At 44.5% G+C, this 21,818-nt stretch overlaps 1 protein-coding gene across 1 annotated transcript; it reads left to right on the top strand.

Annotated features, from left to right (window-relative positions):
• Window positions 1–10,605: 10,605 nt before the first annotated feature.
• Window positions 10,606–21,412, top strand: wfdc1 (WAP four-disulfide core domain 1). The gene is made up of 7 exons (XM_056416767.1): window positions 10,606–10,890; window positions 18,595–18,790; window positions 18,905–18,988; window positions 19,439–19,579; window positions 19,942–19,986; window positions 20,087–20,150; window positions 20,260–21,412. Exons 1-6 carry the CDS (start codon window positions 10,789–10,791, stop codon window positions 20,143–20,145), a joined length of 627 nt encoding a protein of 208 aa, XP_056272742.1. The 5' UTR covers window positions 10,606–10,788; the 3' UTR covers window positions 20,146–20,150; window positions 20,260–21,412.
• The last annotated feature ends 406 nt before the right edge of the window (window positions 21,413–21,818 follow it).

The raw sequence follows: 21,818 nt of genomic DNA, 5'->3' as shown, positions 1-21,818 counted from the left end.
AGTCCATTAACCGCTGAAAGGTCTGAGCCGCGTTCCTGAGCCCGAACGGCATACGCAGGAACTCGAACAACCCGAACGGCGTCACCACCGCTGTCTTTGCGATGTCCGAGGGATGCACCGGCACCTGGTGATAACCGCGCACCAGGTCCACCTTCGAGAAGACCCGCTTGCCCGCCAGGTGTGCTGAGAAGTCCTGGATGTGCGGGATTGGGTAGCGGTCGGGCGTGGTGGCGTCGTTCAGGCGGCGGTAATCCCACAAGGTCGCCACCGCCGTCTGGCTTGGGAACGATGTGGAGTGGTGAGGCCCAGGGGCTGTCCGAGCGCGGATGATGCCCAGGCGCCCATGTTGGCGAACTCCGACTTAGCGACTTTCAGCCTCTCGGGGTTGAGTCGTCGGGCCCTAGCGTAGACGGGCGGGCCCTTGGTGTCTATATGATGCTCTACACCATGTTTCGCCGTGACCGCGGAAAAGGTAGGTCGGGTTATACCGGGGAACTCCTGAGCAGGCGTTGATATACGTCCCCCTCTGAGAGGGAGCTGGAGAGTCCGCCGTAAGCCGCCCGACTGCGGGCACATTCAAACGATAAGAACGTCCGTGCGTCCACCAGGCGGTTGTTTTTCACGTCTACCAGCAGATTGTGCGCACAAAGGAAATCCGCGCCGAGGAGGGGAAAGGAGATGTCGGCCGTGACAAAATCCCACCTGAATCGCTGGCCTCCAAAGCACAGGTCTGCGGTCTTTGTGCCATACGTGCGGATGGGTGTGTCGTTAGCGGACCTCAACTGTGGACCATGGACGCCCGGGGCGGTGTCCTCCACCGTAGCCGGCAGGACGCTCCTCTGAGCCCCGGTGTCGCAAAGAAACTCGCGGCCGGAGAGGGTGTCCCTGATGAACAATAGCCGGGTTGACGTGCCTGCACTCACGGCCACTAAAGAGCGCAAGCCTTGGCGTTTCCCGTCGGCTTGAAGTTGCACGGGGACCGGCACCTCTTTGCCTTAGCGCCGAAACGTGCGTGGAAATAGCACATACCATTGCTGGCGCTGCCATCGGCGGCTACTGGGGCTCTGTTGGTCAGCCTGTCCCTGTCCGGTGGGTAGGCACTGCGTGTTGGGGCTAGCACTTCGGGTGCAAAACTCTGAGCAGCCAGGAAAAAACGGTCGGCTTCCTCCGCCAACGCGCGTGGCTCAGTAATCTTCGTGCCCGCGAGCGCCGTCCGGACCTGTGGTGGCATGTGTTGGAGGAACAGCTCCATGAAGAGGAAGTTAGGTTCTTCAGCACCCAGCAGGTTAAGCATCATCTCCATATGTTCAGAGGGTTTGCTGTCCCCGAGGCCCCGAATAGCCAACAAGCGTTGGGCCCGCTCTGACTGTGACAGCCCAAAAGTCTTCAATAGGAAGGCTTTGAGGTCCCTGTACTTGCCGTGGTCCGGGGGGTTCGCTATGAAATTCGCCGCCCGGGTCGCAGTGGATCTTCCCAGCGCCGACACGACGTGGTAATAGCGTGTGGTGTCGTCCGTGATGTCACGGATGGCGAACTGCGCCTCTGTCTGCGCGAACCACGCCGTCGGTGAAAACTCCCAGAACTCCGGCAACTTAATAAAAGCATTATTCGCCATGTTCGTTTTGGTCTCTGAAGCTTCAGCGAGACCTTCGTCGGGGTCACCAGTGTAGTGCCGAGAGACGGGAGTCGGAGGCGGAGTATCCAGCACAAAGCTTTAATGAACACAATACCAAAAGACGTTCATTCGTCAAGTCAAAACCGGACTAAACTGGACGGTCGTTCCGTCCCCTAAACGGGTCCGTGCTAAACACTCCCCCCACCCATAGTTCCGTGGGTGAATTATGTTATCCACCACAATGTAATACATTAAATCTGTCAATTTGTATTGGCATAATGTATGGAGAAAACACTTCTGATCACCCTTCTTAGTCCTTTCTCCCTTTCCCTTCCACTTCACAAGTTCCTGAAAGCCTTCGACGGTAATTAGGATAAAAGCACCGCCAGCGGTGGGCTGGCCATAGGGGATACCGGTAGGCCAGGTTGGACTGGTCCAATACCGGCCCAACTCCATCAACAACCGGCCCTCCCTCTGACATCGCCGACTATATTCTATACTCCACAGAACACGTTACATTTACTCTAATGCTGCGTTCACACCGAAGTGTTGCAAGAAAATAGTGTTGAGCGAAAGATGTTGCCTCATTCGCCAAAAAATTCAACCAATGCTGAGTTGGGAAAGCCAATCAACATCGAGATGCCACGCTCGTCATCACTGATGTCATGCGGTTAGTGAATCCAACTGGCTGCTGCTACTCTAGTAGTATCCAGACATAGTCGGTGGAATTCACCGAGCTGTGTGAGCCTACGGGTGATGTTATGAACTCAGACACAAGGGCGTTAGATGTTGTGGGATTTCCACAACAAGTATAAAGCAGAAATAGTGTTTAATTTTTCCATGGTGGATAGCGTAAAACAAACTGTTTCCACTGAGATAAGCCACGCCCCTTCTCCAACACGTGGAGCGTGAATATGAAGTGGATGACGCGAATAAACCACAAATAGTCAGGCGAGTAACGCAGGATAATATCTAAAGTCAATAATTCCTGACTGACATTTATACTACTCCTCGTGATCTGTATTCACACTCATGGTTTCCATCTTCTTCACTCTATATATAACGCTGTTATTAAATGTCAATCGCCTGCGTCACTTGTTTTTGAGCGCGAGCCAAATTAATGTTAAGTGTATGGATATTGTTCCAAGTAGGCCACAGACTGGTCGATACGTGACTGGCCGTGTGTTGAGTGGGCAGCGCACCGTGTATTGAGTGGGCCGGTCTGACAGGAACCCCCGGGCCACGTTTCCCCCTAATCCGCCAGTGAGTACCGCCACACGTAAATGTCAGTCAATGCTAAAAGCTGAAGTTGACCTCAAATACAGTAAAAAGTTAATTAAAGTGAAGGTTGTGTCCTATTTATAACTTAACATGCCCCCTCTGACACAGGCTATTTCTTACTTATCTACTGAAGTGTTCAGTACTTTGAGGACTTTGAAGACCGTAGAGTTGATGGGTGTTGGAGATTCATCAAAGCGTTGTAATTATGTTTCCTTCATGGGAGGAAGGCGCTGCCATTACTGCCTCGGGATAAAATTAATATTCGTGCAATTCTCTCTTCCTTATCTCAGCCTCAGTCTTTTGCCTCATCTAGACATATCTGTCCAAATATCAGCCACAATCATATCATAAGTGTTCATGTTGCTGTGCGTCGGTCAGCATGGGAGCATTCCAGTCAGCAAAGACTTCTTTTTTTTAAATGGTTTATCTAATAAGGGACAGTGCACATTGATAAAAACATTTCAGTAAATGTGCCAGAGTTAGCCAAGAGGTTATTTTTCATCTGTTGACGTAAGACTTAAATATGGTCATTACAAATATAACTGTCAAAGCTGTAAATCACTTACATGCATTTTTCACTTTAGGATTCTTCCGAGACAAGACGAGTGAGGTTCTTGATGGCAGGAGTGGCTCTCATCGTCTCTGTTCCTGCTCCTCCTCCATCAGATGAACCACAGGGGTCAAGGGTCGACCACCAAAAACATCGATAAGCATCCAGACATGATGGGACGAAGCTGAGACTCGACATGGTTGATGGAAAAATGTTTCCAGATGCAGAGACGATGCATTTTAAAGAGATCTCCACGATCAGTCAGAGGCTGAATCAAGTGAAGTCACACATCAATTGTTTTTATAAACTCAAGGCCCTGTACACACATTCTTAGAGGAGGATCCGACCAGGAAAGAGTTATCTTTGTATTCCTAATTTAGTTCAAACATTACTGTTATTTTTGCTTCTGCAGGTGCATTTTTCTGTCCATGGGCAACTTGAAGCTTCCTTAATGTATTTCACTTTTAAGAGCGTCCTGGTGGTGCGGAGGTCATGTTGCTCCTGTGGCTCGGAGAGTGGATGGAAAATTTGCTAAATGCGATGAATCAGTTGTTCGCCAACAAGTTGACGATTGATCATCTCCTTTTTAATGTATGTATTGGTTTTACACAATGTGGAAATTAAGTGTGTGTATGCTTTTTTACTTTTTTTGTTATTTATTGTAAAAAGAGTTTTACCATTATAGTATTTTAAGACATCGGTGGAAGAGCTTTGCAGCTTTTTAAAAAGTCATGGTGGAAATAGTATTAAAGCGGTATTAATAAGTAATAAGTGTCAGCCTACCTCCAGTAATTATTGTACAGCCCCTAAAGTGTTCATATTGCACATTGAATGGACCAATCAGTAACATAACACACTACAAAAACTGTATATACATGTATGTCTCATGACTTTTTATTGATTACAGTCAAAATCACAAGTTCAGAAGTTGATTAAAAAAGCATGTGTTACAGATAGTGTTTGAAAGTCACACTTTGTTATTGAAGGTGTTTTATTGCAGTCATGTCACGTAAGTATGGCTGCTGGGTTGCAGAGGGGGATGTGTCTGTGGCTCCCTCCAGTGACAAGCTACTGCTATTGCATTTGCAACCTTCTCAACAGCAGGACGGAGCTGAAAGGTGCAGATATTTCCAGATATTATACCACTGGGGGGATTGTGGAATTCACAGATGTAGACCAAACAACCACAATTATGTAGATTGTATCGCGTGTTGGTTCAGTGCTCACACTGAATGTGAGTATTTTGCTGCTGTCAGTAATATATACAAAGCATGCTCCCTTTAACATGCAAGCATCTGCAACACAATTAGAAGTGTTACATTGCATCACTGAAACAACACAATAAGATCGAAATGGTTCGGTGATTTTTATTTTCCCCTCCAAGTTCAATGCCAATGCAGCCTGAAACCTGAGAGCAACGCTTTTCTTCATTCTCTTCCTCTGCAGAATGAATGTGCAGCCAACAAGAAAACTAGCTTTCATAACCCGAACCAACGAGAGGCGACCGATAAACATCTTCAACCTGGTATAATGCAAACATAAATAAACATGTCACTCTGCATACATCTGCAATAACAAAGCTGAAAACCAAACAGTTTACAACAGTGGAAGCCCCCTATACTAACAGACAGAAGCCACACACACACACACACACACACACATTGCCATACACACACTACAGAAAAGAACTTGCCACAACAAGAGAGTTGTTCCACGAGCCTTTGATCTGCCAGACAGGAACAAAGACATGATCCATGTTTCGTAGAAACTCAACATGAAAACCAAGCACAAAGACATGGTTGACTGCCAAGAGAAAGCAGGGGCCACCTATTATCAGGGAAAGGAGAATTTAAAATGAGGAGGATTTCCAATCCAGTGAACCGAAAATACTTGAAACATGAGCTAATACCCTTAAAAGGGAAAACACGTATGAGTATGATTGAGCAAACACAACACGCAGTGTGAATATTAAATAGATGCTCTCTACTTACAGTGTGTCTAAACCCATCTGAAAGGGCCCCTGTACCTATTCTGTCGTTAAAGTTTCAAAACAACCATGTTGATGTCACTGAGATGTCATAAGAATAACATCGGCTTGAACCTGACATTTACATTTTTTAACAGGAAGCCTGAGAGTTGGAAAGAAGTGGCCTTTTAGCTGGCTGGGAGAGTTTAATGAAAGATGCAATTGATTTGCATCATGTGACTTTTAGGATCCAGCTTTTTTTGGAGTGTAGCCCACTGAGGACAAAGAGGGAGGATATCTCGGCCTCTAATGCTTTGAGTTTAATACTGTGTGCGTCTACTTCTTGAAACTAAGTGGGACAATTTCAACCCGAAACATGTAATGCACATGTAATGTAATGTCACCTACCTGTGTGCGTGAGAAGAGAGAGAGAGAGAGAGAAAGAAAGGAAGAGAGAGAGAGCATGGGACTGTCTATATTTGACACTATTAACATCAACTCCAATAAAGTAGGAGACTTGTGAAAGATCTTTGAAGTCTACCCAGCGCCTCCCGGTCACGTTGACCTGCAGTGGAACCCCTGGGTTCATAGTCGCTCTAGAAATCGCTGGAATAGTTTATAGTTTTCTTCTTTTTTGCTGACCTTTGCTCCCGTGGGGTCATGCTGAGGAATGCGCCACGGCTACCTGAGTTCAAAGCTCTTCGGTAGCGGTAGGAGAAAGAGTAGAGGTGAGAGGAGAAGTCGGAGGGAGGGAGGGAAAGGGAGAAACCTAAATGGGGGACAAGAGAGGGGAGAGAAGAGAAGCTAACTGCATGTGAGAGAGGAGAAACCGGCTGGGAGAAAGTTTGGGTCGAGGCAAACATGAAGAGAGGAACTTAAAACTGAGGAGGAGCACAGGAGGGGTCGGAAACAAGTGGGAAAGTTACAGCTGATCAAAAGGAGAGAGAAGCTGTGAGGAAAGAGGAGAATGACAGAAGAGTGGAGTGGAGATGGTGCATGGCTTCAACCTCCTCCCTGAGAGAGGAAACGAGACATGCCGGTAATGAGGAGTGTTGGTGCAGCCACAGGAGGAGCAGACCCACGCAGCAGCGCCACCGGAGGCCCAATACGTGTTGATACCGGTTCCTGTATCACACATGGGACAGCTGCAACTGCCCGTCCGTTTACAATTTTTCAAATACATAATGTAAATCTTCTTTCACATGTTTTTTTAATGAACATAATTTGTGGCTTCCTGTCCAAGTTCTACTCGTTATTTCAGTTTGCAGCTTAAAAAGACTTCAGACAAGAGAGGCAGATAGTGTGTGTACTCAAGCAGATGTTTAGTCCACATGGTTTGTCTGGTGTCATCATTCCGCCTCCCCCCCCCCCTTCCTCCCCACCACCACACCACCACCTCCCCCATCCTCTTTTTATCGACCCATCTGTATTTTGATTGTCCTCCCTCTTCATGTTTCCTTCCTTTCCCCCTTTGATCTCCCTCACCTTCTCTTATTTTTCCATTAGCCATGCCAGCCCACATCTTTAAACACTTTAAATCACCGATGTCAATGTGTTGAAAAATTACATCATATAATAGCACAGATCATAAAATACATCACGAACATTTAAAAGACCTAGATGCAGTTGAAGCGTGGCAGATTGCATTACCAGCGTAGACACGTTTCCACTTCTGTGTCTATGCACTAAGTTTATGGCTCCAGTGATACTCCTCCTGTCTCTTTATAGTCAAATAAATCCAAAAACTCAATCTTGTTCTTTGAGTGCATCCATAATGTATGTGTGTGTTTCAAGATTTATCGCTAAACCTCAAACTGAACAAATAATACAGACGCACACCCTAAAACAGACTAAAACAGTCATTAAGTCAGAGATGTATTATCCCTCGACAGCTGCTCAAGGTTTATATTCTATCAGACGCATATTAAAACCAAATCCCGGGACGCAGTTGATGCCCATTAAACTTTTTTTAAGTGAGACACTAAAAAGGTAAAGCAAAGTAGATTTGTATTGATGTTAATATACAGCACATCAAAGGGATGAAACTAGTGAGAGTCAAAGTGCTGTAAGGACTTGGCACAACAGTGCAGCATGAAATACCTTCTGAATAAATAGAGATGTAGATTGATAAATTCTGCAGGCATGGTTTAGGATTGTATTTTGTGTGTACTAAGTATTTTAAATATGTCATACTGCATATGTGTTACAGACTGCAAGGGCAACTTTCACCCCAATCAGAATTAATTCAGTAGTCTATTTCATAACAACCAATCGCAGCTGACCCCTGACCCCTCCGGCTGGCCTCTGACACTAACTGACCGGCCCGATGTGGAGAGAATGGCTTCAGCACACCGACACGAGAGGCCCACCAAAGTCGACTGCAGTAAACTGCAATAAAAGGATTATTTCCATGTTCACTATGTCATTTTGCATTGTTGCAATGCCAAAACAATAATAATGCAAAAACAAATATAGAGAGGACCTACATCCATGAGAGTTACCATTGAGTGAAACCAGAGCCAGAACTGTCTAGAATTTTTCTCTGGTGCTCGGAAACACTACCACCTGCATCCACAAGGGCCGCCACACTTGTAAGTTCCTATAGTAAATTTAAATGAACACCTATAGAATCCTGTGGCAAAATATTTCAGACAAATTCAAGAATTTAGGACATTTCCAGGAGGAGTGGCCTTGTACAGATTGCACGCAAAGAAGCTCAAAGCAAAGAACAACCTGACTCTTGGCCTTGTTGTCTCCTCCTTCACCCTTAGACAAACGTCTCTTCTGAAAACATATGTATGAACAGGCAAGACTTAACATTTATGATTGTATGTTATTTTGCTCCACAAAAATCCTAATTTCAGCCAGAAATGTTGTGGGTAACAAGCAAGTGTCAGTTAACCAATCACAGGTGTATACACATATGATTATAATAAATGCATACCTATAACACCTTGCACATGTTTTGAGTACACAGACAGTAATAGACACTATCAACACGTGTGCCTAAGCCTCTGTGAGTCAACAAAGTGCACACATTCCATCCAGAGGCACAAGCTGGACCTCGTTGTGAAACATATGCCGAGCATGTTCCCATTCGCCTCGTCTCCAATAATACCTACCGTGCTTGTATAAGCCTCACTTGTGGCTGAGGAGCTGCCCTGACAAGATCCACCGCAGATTTATGACGCCATAAATCAGATTAATATTAATCTTGACCATCGGAGAGGGGGGAGCATGTGATGTGAAGCCCCTTGAGACTCACAGACACTCCTCCACCCTCCAGAAACTGCTTCAATGTGCCTGTCAGATGAGAGGAATTCCTGTTTTCAGTGAAGAGTCCATCTCTGAACCCTCTAACATTCAGCAGACTCTTTCTCTGAGATGTTATTTCCTTTCTCTCTCTCTCTTTCTCTCTTTTATTTCTGTCTCATATTATTTTTAGAATTCACATTATTCCCCCATTCACAACTGTAAAAATGGATATTGTCCAGACTGAATGCTGTGTCTGGATAGCTGTGGGAGTCTTTTTGTATGTATTACATTGTGTGTGCGTGTGTGTGTGTGTGTGTGTGTGTGTGTGTGTGTATTTACATGCATGCTTAAAGTTGTTTCATCTGGAATGTGTGAATGTTTCACCTCTTATTCTGTTCATGAATGCAATTGTTTAGTTTATTAATATCCATGTGTACATTCCAGATTTAGGAAGAGGACAGGATATGGATGATGTATGTGTCCGGGAATATTAGTCTACAACTTGAAACTGTGCAGCTGCAGTTTTCCCCCCATTAGTTGTGGAAGAACTGCAGACAGCTCAGGGTGCGGTACAATCTTTCAAGATAATAGAACACAGGGCTCAAGATTGATTTTTTATTCCAGTGAATTTCATCAAACCAGGCCCACATAAAATACAATACACATGTAGCCTCCGTAGAAAATATGCTACAACTATAGTTTCAATTAATTTCCCCATGTGTTCTCTCGTGTTATGGAGAAGCAGAACACAACATGTTAAGCCTACTCATTGAGTTAACGTTGGCTCGTAGAATCTGCTGCAGTAATTTAAATTTCTGATGCATTATTTATGTTTAGAATTGACTGAAGGTTGAAGGAGATACAGTAAACGTTGTCAAACTCTGTTCAATGCACCCCTGCACCATAATGATCATATATAGGATACTACCAAGTGGACAGGCTCACATTGTCTCCTTCACTATCTCTATACTTCCCCCTCTTCTGTTCTGTTCTCTCTCTCTCTCTCTTTCTTTTCTCTCCCACTCCAACTCTTTCCTCAGTCTACTGAGTAAGTGAAGCCGGGGCCCTCCCAGTGACATGAGCGCCGCTCCTGTAAAACTAATAATGACTGAGACGTGAGCGGGCTCAGCATTCTTTCTCTCTTTCAGTGCAAGACACTGAGAATGGAGTGAGGGGAGGGGATGGGGAGGAAGGTCCAGTGGTAAGTAGGGGGGCGAGGGGGCGAGGGGGATGGGGGAGGGGGGTGTCCTAGTTTGAGATGGTGCAACTTGGGGAAGTTGTGAAAAAGGAAGACGGAGAGGCTCCTTTCCCTGAAACACGCCACATGCCTTTCTTTTTTATTGGTCGATGCCTCAGAAATCACACTTCATCTACTCTAAACATATTATACAGACACATGAGTACACACACGCACGCACGCACACACACACACACACACACACACACACGCACATACACATTCAGGAGTGTTCAGGTATTCCCTCCCACTCTGTGATATTATAAATCATGCATCTTGACCCCACACAAATTCTGGAATGGAAACACAGATGTTGAACAGTTAATAGGTACAAATTACTGCTTCGTTTTTTGTTTTAAAGCCCACACTTAGCACACACATTGGTTTCTCTCACGACACCGCAGCGCACGCAACCAGAACACGTGACGCAAAGCCACGGAGGACACACTCTGCCTTGACCACACACTGACACAGATCTGTCAAACTCACATAAAGATCACCAGATGTCCATTCATCCCCTCGGTACTTTCCCCTTCCTTCCCCTCTGCACTCTGTCATTCTGCCCCTGCACTTTTCCTCGGGCGGACATAAAAGCAGGTCCCGTTGGAGAGAGAGAGAGAGAGAGAGAGAGAGAGAGAGAGAGAGAGAGAGAGAGAGAGAGAGAGAGAGAGAGAGAGAGAGAGAGAGAGAGAGAGAGAGAGTGCTTGTGTAATCTCTGCGCGCCGGAGAGTTATTGCTCCAGCTGAATTGGCGCCGCAAACGTGCAAAAGGACACACTTTTGGAATAAGGAGAGAGGAAAGGAGGAATCCCATAGACAGGGCAAAGGGAGCAGAAGGGAGGAAGCCGCAGAACGAGTTTGGAGTTGGGGTGCAGGACGCAGACCATGACGGGCTCTGTGGTGCTGCTGCTGCTGCTGTCCCTGTTGGCCCTGTTGGCCACAGGAAGTGGCACCAGGAGAATCAGGAAAAGAGGACTCATCCATCAGGTGGGGATGCTAACTTTACTTTTTTCACTTTTTTATGGACGTGTGTGTATGCATGCGAGTTGTGTTGTCTCTTTCTGTCTGACTTGTTGTTTTTTGGAATATCCTCCAAAGTGGAAGGAGGTGAAAGCTCAATGCGTTACAGCACAATACCAGCTCTGTTGCAGAGAGCTCCCACCGTGAGAGCAGCTTTGTGGCTGAGGTGAGAGGTGGTCCAGTTGACCTTGTCTGAGGAAAAGCTCAGTGCTGTGAATTAAGTATAACCAAGTGCTGCATTTCAAGAGAATATTTTTTTTTAATGTTGTTGTTGCCAGAGTTAGAAGAAAAGATCAGTACCACCAGGCTACAGCTGACAGGCTAAAGGAAGCCAAACAGCACCTATAGAGCTCTCCAATTCACATGTCTGGCCAGAGGCTGTGTGCTCTTTCTTGGCCCGGGGCAGTGACAACATGCTGTTTGTCATCTTGGCTTTAGTATAGATTTAACAAACAGGATGAAACATACATGTGGTTCTTTCCCGTTGGTTGTTGTGTGGATTAAAAACTGGCTGGCAAGCCTCTCTGTTAAACCAAGCTGACTGGCTGAAGGCAGCAGCCTCATATTTACCATTCAGATATGTATAATTAATTGTGATTTTGTCATCTTTTTTACACGTATATGACAGCTATACATATCAGTTGGTTTACACATTCAGATTCCAAAGCATTGGTATAGACCAGAGTACCCTCACGTATAAGGTAATCACAATTAGCTCCATTAGAACAACATCAAAATGCTGATCCGGGTTAATGCATCTCTTTTAAAAATGTATTACATTAAAAATATTTATATTTTTTCTTTTGCCTATGTTTGATACATTTGACTGTTGATGCTTCTGAAGATGTATGTAAAAATGTGAATGCGGGACTTTTATTTGCAATGGAGCATCACCCAATTGTCACAAAAAATGTCTTCCACCAGAAAAGAAACACTAACGGACACGCTTTGATTTTGAAGCGTGAGAAATCGACATGGACAGGACTGTTTTTTTCCCCCAGTTTGGATGAGGAGCAGAAAGTGGAGTGTGCAACAGGTTGGAATAAACTGCTGATTTTCAACTTTCCATATGAGTAATTAAAGAGCACACACGATGTACAACCTTTGTCTGTGTGTGTGTGTGTGTGTGTGTTTAGAGTGGATTATTAGGGCAGGAACTGAATTTGCAGACCGGGCCCCTGCTTGTTAACTCAACTCAGTAGCTGATTGATCATCCCTAACAAGGGCTCACTGTAGCGTGATGCCTTCTCTTTCTTTTTCGCTCTCGTGCTTCAATGTTCTCATTTTCGAGCTGTTTTTTTCTTCTTCTCTCTGTCGTGCTCTGGCTTCATCCCTCTTCACTTCTGTCATATGAATCAGTTGGCCTTCCGACCTCCCTCTGTCCTGCTTTCTCCTTCGCCTCGCCCTGTTTTTCCTCTTTTAAATCTCTTTCTCTCATCTCCTCTCAGGATGGGCCAAAAGCACCGTCTTGCTTGACTCTGCTTCAAAGCTGCTGTAATTGAAACATGCTGAGACGGCTGTGCGGAAGGAGTTTGCCTCATTCCTTCTCAACCTTTTCATCTCTAAATCTCTGAATCTTAAAAAAAATGTCAACCACCTCCCCCACACGCAAACATACACACAGCCTCTGCCTCGTTCATAACACCGGGGCAGCGCGGAAAGACAAATTATAGTCACTGAGAATTTCACGTGGGGACTGCGCAGTGGAATAGTCAGTGAGTCTTGAAAAGAAAATTGGTAAAAATGTATAACAAACCCTCGGCCACCAGCATGCAGAGTACCTTGTTTATCTACTCTATGATCACATGAATGTCTTATTTTATGTATTTTCAAATAAGATGTGTAAACACATTACTCAATGTCAATTCGAAATGTATTATTAAAATGTAAGTTCTGAATATTTATATGTGTTATACAATCTACAGTTTGCTTTTCATTCAAAAATAATAACTTAAAAGTTATTACCAGAAAAGTGTGTGTTTGACTTGTGGGTCAGATCGCCTTCTGGAGCAGAGTAGTTTCCTCCCTGGTCTCTTATCTAGACCGCCCCCCTGCAAACAAGGGTCAAAGGTCCACAGGAGCACTTTGAGTATGACTAATATTGCCTAATAATACATGGGATGTAATAAGGGTGTAGAGGGAAGAAACAGGCGTAAGAGGACAACTTACAATCAGTTTGATGTGTAGATGGGAAAACAGGTGGAATCGTGTGAGCAGCAGAAGTCCCACACACACACACCCACACACACAGATTATTTAGTCTCACACAGCCATAACACAGTCTGGCTCAGACACCTGCCCGGGCATGTCAGTGAGCACGAACAGTGTCTGAGCCTACCACCATGAATCTTTCTAGTTTTAATTCATTTGATGTGATGCGAACCATTCTGGCAGCACCTGGTATTTAGATAGGGGCCCTGCAGATGCTCAAACACATGTGTAGCCCACTTCCTGTTGATGGCGGGCGGTTTGACGAGGCCTGGAGCAAGTAACGTTAAACAAAACAGATTCACACATCGCTTGTTGGCTGATTTGCGGCATATAGGGACGTGTCTGCACTGTGTAACTTGTTGCTATAACGAATAAGAGTAAACCAAGAGGTTCTTGTCATGAGCTCAGTTGAAGGGGATTAAAAGGGACATTTTGATTGCAAAGGTTGAGAATCAATGTGTATCCAATATAACTACACACTTACATACTGACATGCTGCCCTGCCTGACTCCTGCTGTTTAAACGGTGTTGTTGCACGAACACATTAGCTGCTAAACGCAAAGAATGTATCTAATGCATCAGCACATGGTGCGGCCTTCAAGGAGTTGACATGTCCTGGGAATGCATGACAAATGCAGCGCGGCTGGCTGTTTAAAGGTCACACTGGCTTTTCAAATGGCAAAATTCCATTGTAATGATTTTTTTTTTTAAAGTGCTAATAATGAATTTGCTTGCAGGGCAAAGGAAATTCCTGAGACTTTGTTGAATCAAGTTAAACTTTTGAATTTGACAGTGCGGAGAGGCGGAGAGTCCAAAATGGAGGAATATTAGTTTGTTAGCTATGAAAGGTACGTAGGAGTAAATCCACAAACCCGATATTTGCAAGTTAACCAAATCAATTCTCAGAATATATTTCACAAAAACTTAAATATTAAATGTGTGACAGTCAGGAAAATAGCATAAATGGAGGTAATAGCATCTTCAATGGAGGCAATTCTTTTGTGAATATTTTGACGTATAAATTGTGTGGCTCTCTGTAAAGAGGGGTGTTATTGTACTCAGTCAGTCATCCATCTCACCTGTAGTCATGTGAACTGGTGCGTGCGGCTCTAAGCAGGACTAATACCAGTCAGATGATGTGAGCCTGCTGGTCAGAAGCGTATTATTGCATTCACACTGCAGTCCAATTACACTTTCTTTTGTTCCTCCCTGGAGCCTCTGATGATTCACATGCCTTTTACGAAGCAACATATATTTTATATCATAACCAACAAGAGAGAGAAAATTGAAATCTTATTATGTGAGACCATAGACGTGATCGTACAATTGACCAAATATGAATAATATACAGCTGCACTACAAATGGAATAGTTGAGTAACAGATGAGTTTAGGGCGACCTCTATCATTACTGTCCCTGCTACCTCAGGCTGTGACTGACAAGTAGCAGACGCTGTTCTCCCAACTCTAATTAGCTGCATTCACAGTCGGTTCAGCTCCTGTCGGGTAAAGCACGCCTCGTGTGGGTTCAGCCTGTTAGTCTGCAGTTAAAGGTTGGACATCACCACTCTCCCAGTATGCTCCCAGTTTTGCTCAGCTGTCGATCTCCCAGTTCGTCCGTCAGCGTGTCTTTCCATGACCCACTGAAACTCTCCCACTGATGTACATACACGCTGTTTGCTTCACAGCTTCTGTTTCTCTCTCTATCGGTACGTCTGTCTATCCTTCTGTCAACCTGACTGCTGGTGTAGAAACAGGAAATGAGTCCTGACAACCCAAAAGATAGCCAGATGTGTGCTGTGGGCTACTTCACGTATAGTCGACATGGGAGATGTGGCACATTGGAGTTAACACCTTGATGAAAGAACACCCGTTTTTTCTTTGTTTGTGCAAATACTGTATGTACAGAGATTGAGTGTGTTTCTGGGTATGTGTGCGTATCTGTGTGCTTGAAGCGTAGGAAACAGAAAATGTCATTATCCGTCCAAAATCTCTGCGTGGAAGCAGAGACCGGCCCGATCGCAGTACAATTACGGAGCCAGACAGGGTCTCCAGTGGCTCCCCATAAACCACAGGCCAATGCAATAACAAGAGAGCCATTGAAAGACAGACTGAACCAGAGCACCAATGAGATCAAATGTAGGCAATGAGATAGTGAGAGTTTTTATGAATGACTGCGACAGACGGCGAGGGGGAAAACATGCCCACAGAAAGACATGAGCACCCCAAACGGGCCCACTGTCAGTGTTTACAAGAGAGCCACATAGCAGACAGGACTGTAAATAACCATTGTGGAACATCAGTGAGATGTGCGAGACATCTCTATGTAGAGCATAGCGAGATTAGCGACCCTTCTGGCATACCAAGACACAAAGAAAAACAGAGGAGCCCTGAGAGGGAAGCAGGTATAGTAAGAGCTGAATGACAGCAAAAAGTACAGTAAAAAAGAAAAATGTATACTATAATATGATATGATATGATATGATATTCCTTTATTTGTTCCACAGTGGCGAAATTTCTAAACTAGTAGTAGCATCCACAATGTTGGCAGGTCCAAGGCTTAGGGATCAATGCAGTAAACACATATAAAAGAAGGAGGGGCTTCTGCTGCGTACAGTATTTAGCCGCTTTACCCACGCAGTCGCATAAACAGGAAGGGCGCACTTGACCTTTTTGTAGGACATGTTTGCAAGAGACTTTAGGAGCAGATCGGATGTGAGACAAGGAGTAGTAAGGGCAGTCATTATGTCATTATCTAATCACAGCAGTGATCTTTGTAGTCTTCATTCATAGAACTAATTGTACTAGAAGAAACGATGAACCACTTCGGCTCCACTAATCTCCTGAGAGCCATGAATGAAGGGTTTGAAAGGCCTGTAGTGTGCAGTGTGTGTGTGAGCATGTTCAAGCAGAGGCGACTGTGAAAAGGCTCATGTCATTTGGGGCAGAGTATTGACAGAAGGGTCTTGAGACTGCTGTTTTGGAGACATGCGTTTCGGTGCCAAGACGGATATGCAGTAAAGGTCCCGAGGACGAAATTGAAACCGAGACTCTGCAATTATATGGCATCCCCTGTAACCACTCGGCATCCAAGCCACTCCAGAATTTGATTATTTTGGCCGCGTGGGACAGCCCAAGAGTTCTAACCGCAACATTATCATATCCTCTTTTAAAGTTGACAGAGCAACTGGGAAAGCAAACAATGGATTTTTATACTTGACTTTCACTGGAGCAGATTGCAGCTGATTACCATAGGTACTGTACAAACACTAGGTACTGTACACACACACACACACACACACTAGGTACTGTACAGACACACACTTACACACCGTGCCTCTGATGTAAGATATTCCTTTTATTTGGCAGCACTGAGATTTTCCACATCATATCATCTCAAGCAACTGAGAGGAAATTGTAAGCAACTCCATTCTGAGTATGTGAAGAAGCCCAGGCGTGTTTGTTTTCTCCCCTCTGCAAACAAAGTGCAGATACATATACCTTGGAATTTGATAAATAGTTTAATTAACCACACTTGGAGCAGCAGTAGGGCTCACTTTGGTCACCTGATGATTGAAAGTCCAATATTCACTCTCATTGTAGCTCTGTTTTGGTCTCTACCAACTCCTGAGAAAGATGTCTGTCTCTCTAGCTGCTAATCGCTCCACGACACAAACTAATTACTAACTTTGTCACAGTGGGCAAAAACAGCTACCTTCTGTGTCAGGAAACAAAGCTGAAGAGAGCAGCACGACTGACTCATAGCTACAAACATATTTCAGCCAGTCCCCCAAAAAAATTGGAAATTTGAAACCCAGCCCCTCAAGTGATGCACAATCAAAAATTGGACTGCTTCCTGTAATCTGCAGGACCTCAGCGTAGCTCCTACCAGCTCTGGCTATTGTTCCCTCCGTCCCTCCATAGTGTGAATCGCTCAGCCCACCCCTCCGAGAGCCTTCCGCCCACTAAGCTCTCAGCTGCCAGGACGAATTAATGTGGGTTTCAAGTGAACTCACGTACAGTGTGTGTGACACCACCATCGACGCCAAACATTTGCTTTCGTTTTGCTGGTTGGTTTGTCAGAGCGTTCGGTAAGCTGCCAAATAAACAGCACCGCTTTAATGATCGCGTGCGACCACAAGCTGATTATCTAATTACTAATCTAGTGCAGAGCGAAAAACACCCATCTCTCTCTCTCGCTCTTTCCCTCTCTCTTTTTCCCCCTCTCTCTCTCTCACCCTCCCAAATGAATGTACTGCAAAACCAGAGAAATTCACCCACACAACTAGAAAAGACATATTGAGAAAAACTGAAACACTGGCCGTGCTTGTTCGACACAGCATGTGTTGTTGTGACAAATAACTCTGCAGAAGTACAATTGTAAGTTTGATTGCAGCCATGATGACAGTGTAGGACAACCAGCAACATAACGCCCTGTTGAAGGGCAAAGAGTTCAAAGGTAACCTTGGTTGCTATAAATGGGATGTTAGATTGGCACAAAGATGGTCATTGTTACTTGTAAAGAAAGGAGTGGAATAAAATAAAAACTTGATCACACTGAATCCTACCATACCAAAGCAAATACAGTGTTTAAGAATGTATGAGAGTTCATGTTTAGTCAAGGGCAGCTGTGCTTTTTTTGGATTTTGTTTTAATATCCCCGTTTGTACATATCTTGAACAAGAATCACTGCTGACATACTGGAGCACAAAACATGTGATATTTGATACCAGCATTGTGAAAGCATATTAAAACACACTCTGTCCTTGACATGTCTAAACCAATGAACATAAATCAATAAAGAGTAGCAGCATTGTAAAAAACAACAATTACACCCCAGACACCCTGGCTGGGATGCAATTAAGTTATCCAAAGCATCTAAGAGCAGATATTCTCAGCAATGTGGGCCTGCACTTAATGTTGCCAAAGCCGTCGAAGTGTGTGAAGTGTTTCAAGCGCGTCCTTGCTTAGCTCAAAGTCCTGTGATCTACTTTCCACCTCTCAGAAAAGTGTTTGTTCCCACGTTGAATCGCCTTCCTGATCCAAGTCAAGACTTTAGGAGGCAGGCATGCTGAAGCCGAAACATCAGCATCCTTGTGAGAGCTCCGCTCTGCCAAAAAGGATCACTCAGATCCATTGCTGCCTTCTGGTGGTTACAATGTGCAACCGCAAAGTCTACAACCACACTGTCAACTTACAGTGCTCTTTTTTCCGTTTATAACCAAATGAAAAGTTGAATTTCTTTTCAACTACAAAAAGACCAAAAAGCATTAATGGTGTTTAAAAAAACCTTTGCAACAACTTTAATGTTGTTTCCTTCCAAAATGACTCGTCAGAAATCCCAGTTCTAACTATATAACTACATATTTTCTTTAGCCAGGAGGTATAAACAGCGACTAGAAACAACCAAATCTACATTCTTATGAATTTATTGGACATGCGTCTCGTTCTCTGCCCTCCAGGACGACGAGTACCCCAACCACCCCCAGTCCACGGAGCACCAGAAGAACGACAGGTGTCCACCGCCACCCCAGATGCTGCCGGAGAGAGCCTGTGAGGTGCCGGGCTGCCGCTCGGACTCAGAGTGCGAGCGCCATAAACGCTGCTGCTACAACGGATGCATCTACGCCTGCCTGGATTCTGTCCAGCCTCCACCAGGTCAGCATCAAACCAGCACACAGGGACACGCAGCTTTGTTTGGGAAATTAGCCCGATCGTTGTTTTTCTCTTAAAAACAACTGTTTCGTATGGATCTGTGCGTCTTCTGAACAGTGTTGGACTGGCTGGTGCAGCCGAAGCCTCGGTGGTTGGGGGGCAACGGCTGGCTGTTGGACGGTCCGGAGGAGGTTCTGCAGGGTGAGTACACACAAACACCTGAGTCACAAGGGAACACGTGCAGCTCCAGATGGTCGGCTTGCATGACTTAAAACAATTCTCGCCGATCACAGTGTATCTCAGTGGTTTTATAATACCCTGCGGTTACGTATGTACTGCTGATGTTGACACTCAACAAGTGGGAAACAACTTTATTATCAACCATCTATCCACTGTTAATAGTCTGAGTATAAATAAAATGCATCCACAAGATTTACCACAGCTGGGCATTATTCAAAAACTGTCATTCTGCTCCTCTTCAATGGATATAAGAGGTTACTGCAGGGTGTTTTAAAGTCTGCATGGTAGCTTGAGGGAGGAAAAGCAAACAAAACAGAAGTAAAACTCACCAACAGCATAACCACTGAATGACGCCAGTGTAGTTCAAGTTTTTGATTTCTCCTCGTGTACTGTATGTTTGCTGCCCACTAGCTGAGGCCTGCAGCACCACTAAGGATGGGGACGAGCCTCTCCACTGCCCCACGGGCTACGAGTGCCACATCATCAACCCAGGAAACCCCGCCACCGGCATCCCAAACCGAGGACAGTGCATCAAGCAACGCGGGAACTCTGGTATGACTTCCGTTTGACACACATCATTTCCTACCTTTTTTTTTTTATCTTGAAAACTAATCTCTTGCTTGTCATATTTAATGGGACGTCTCTGCAAAGTCTGTGCTCCTTTAACTGAGAGGACTTCTGGGGTCCTCTTGGTACCTTCCATGCTGTTGGGTGCCAAGTTTCTCCTGTGAAATAGATCTACAAATAGACAAATCTGTACGCTCTGTCAACAGAGTCTCTTGCCTCAACATATGATCTGTGGCTGAAGCAGTTGGCAGAAATATCAAACTAATGACCAAATAAAAAGAACATAATGGTTGTGCATGATATTATCAATCTTTCTTTTTCCTTTATGGCAATTTCATTTGCTGAAGGACGTCTGAGACACAAATACTTCAAGGACTACAAGGACTACTTAGGTAAGTGAGATAATGTGGACAACCTGAAAACCCGCATAATTACTGAATCAGAAATAAGCGCCAATCCTTCTGACACGTCCATGGCTCTTTTCACTGACAGGTACCAGTTCGAGCAACGCAGTGGGCTACGAAAAACCTCATCATAAGCACCTGGGATGAATGAAGTAGGCTTACGGTCACGTTGAATTTTAATGTCGTATTAAAAAACAAAAAGACCTCTGTGCCTTTGACCTCCTTTGAGACAAAGCCTAATGTTCCCTGTTCTGCTCTCAGATCAGCCTGACCTCAGCCGCACCTCCGACCATAACACAACCTCGGACATCAGCCCAGTCCTGTTCGATCTGCTCTCTTCACAACTGAACCGGGATCCTCTCTGACCTTTTCACCAGACCTCCAGCTGCTACCTCCTCTCGCAAAGCCCCCCCGAAGTTGTTGTTTTTCTGTCTCTCTGTCTGTGGTCTGTGAGAGCATGTAGCAGAGTTGTGTGTGAAAGCTGCTCGTCAAATATCTTGAAAGGAAGTAAGGAACCCATGCTATTTTTGTACAACCCTCTCCTTCCCTGCAGCTCACTGTTATTCTCACAAACACATTATCTCACCTTAAGGCTGGTCAGCAGAGAGAAAATCAAGACCATGTGTCCGTCATTCTGTCTCTTGTTCTCAGAAGGGTGGTGCTCAAATTTCCTGATCTGAAATCTGGAAGGTTTTACAAACAAATGCCATCTGCAGAGGTTGTCCAAATGGGGTTTAATGTTCAAACTTATAACTCAAAACTAAAGTGATAAAGGCCATATGAGTGTGTGGTTGTGTTAGTTTGACCAGATTTGGAACAGCTGTAGAGTAGTTCGAGCTAACGGATGCTGAACGGGATTTCATCTCTATAAAAAAACAAAAGCAAAGATGAAGATTTAAAGAGATACTCCACCTGTGGTCGTATGGAAAATCTGAGCATTGGAACTCTGTACATATTATAGCTGTCATACATTTCCTGAAATACATGTCATGAAACAAGTCAATTATCTACCAGTGCAGTTCAAAGATTTCATAATTTTTAACAATACTGCCTACTTTCAAAATGATGGTCTCTCTATTGGACTTTACATTAGCCCTTTGTCATCAAGTGCTTTTGCACAGAGCAGATGTGACTGCTCCAAAGATCTTCTGTTTCATTCTCAAACGTAGCTTTGCTTTCGTCAAACTTAGGTTGTCTCAGTTGTCAAATGGTGCTCAGTTTTATTGCTGCCGAGAAAATGGAGAATAAGCTGGTCACACGATAAGCTGAAGGTGTCAAACAAAAAGCTGTCGCCGTTCTCCATGAGCAGAGCTGAAGTGACATCTGAATGTTGCCATCGGACTGGTGCTGCAATGTTGCCTTGTTCATTCTATATAAACCACATTGTTGAAATAAATCCGAGTTTTGTGCCGTCTTTATTAGTTTCTGCAGGTGATTTTAAATCTAAGGACAAAGTTAGAAATCATGATGATTATGAGCATTGACCAGCAGGTAAATATCATAATACCATTGCAATGGCTACACTACACCCCTTTGTTCTCTCTGGTCATATCTGTTTTGTTGTTCATGAAGTCTTGCTGACAGTTTCAGGATGTCGTCTGTACAATGAACAAGTGTTTCATTTAACTGCCTGGAAGTGAGCACAGAGGAAAAAGTGCTCTTTTTTAATTTCCCTGAACTTGTTACGTCCAAGTTGTCATATGGGTCCATATATATTTATTATCGACAGTGACAAATGACTTCCAAAATGACACACAAAGTATATTTCACTTAAAATAATTGAGTTGTTTAAAGTATGGTTAAATTAATGATGGCTGATT

The sequence above is a fragment of the Pseudoliparis swirei genome, chromosome 6 (genome assembly GCF_029220125.1).
Source record: "Pseudoliparis swirei isolate HS2019 ecotype Mariana Trench chromosome 6, NWPU_hadal_v1, whole genome shotgun sequence".
In the NCBI taxonomy this organism is placed as follows: Eukaryota; Metazoa; Chordata; class Actinopteri; order Perciformes; family Liparidae; genus Pseudoliparis; species Pseudoliparis swirei.
The sequence above is the reverse complement of the archived record's forward strand: the minus strand, read 5'-3'. Positions and strand labels throughout refer to the sequence as shown.

Excerpts from the sequence above, each read along its gene's own strand:
- wfdc1 (XM_056416767.1), top strand. The coding sequence starts at position 10,789 with ATGACGGGCTCTGTGGTGCTGCTGCTGCTGCTGTCCCTGTTGGCCCTG. Across the intron at positions 10,891-18,594 it reads AAAGAGGACTCATCCATCAG|GACGACGAGTACCCCAACCA; the intron begins GTGGGGATGCTA and ends TCTGCCCTCCAG. Across the intron at positions 19,987-20,086 it reads GGACTACAAGGACTACTTAG|GTACCAGTTCGAGCAACGCA; the intron begins GTAAGTGAGATA and ends TTTCACTGACAG.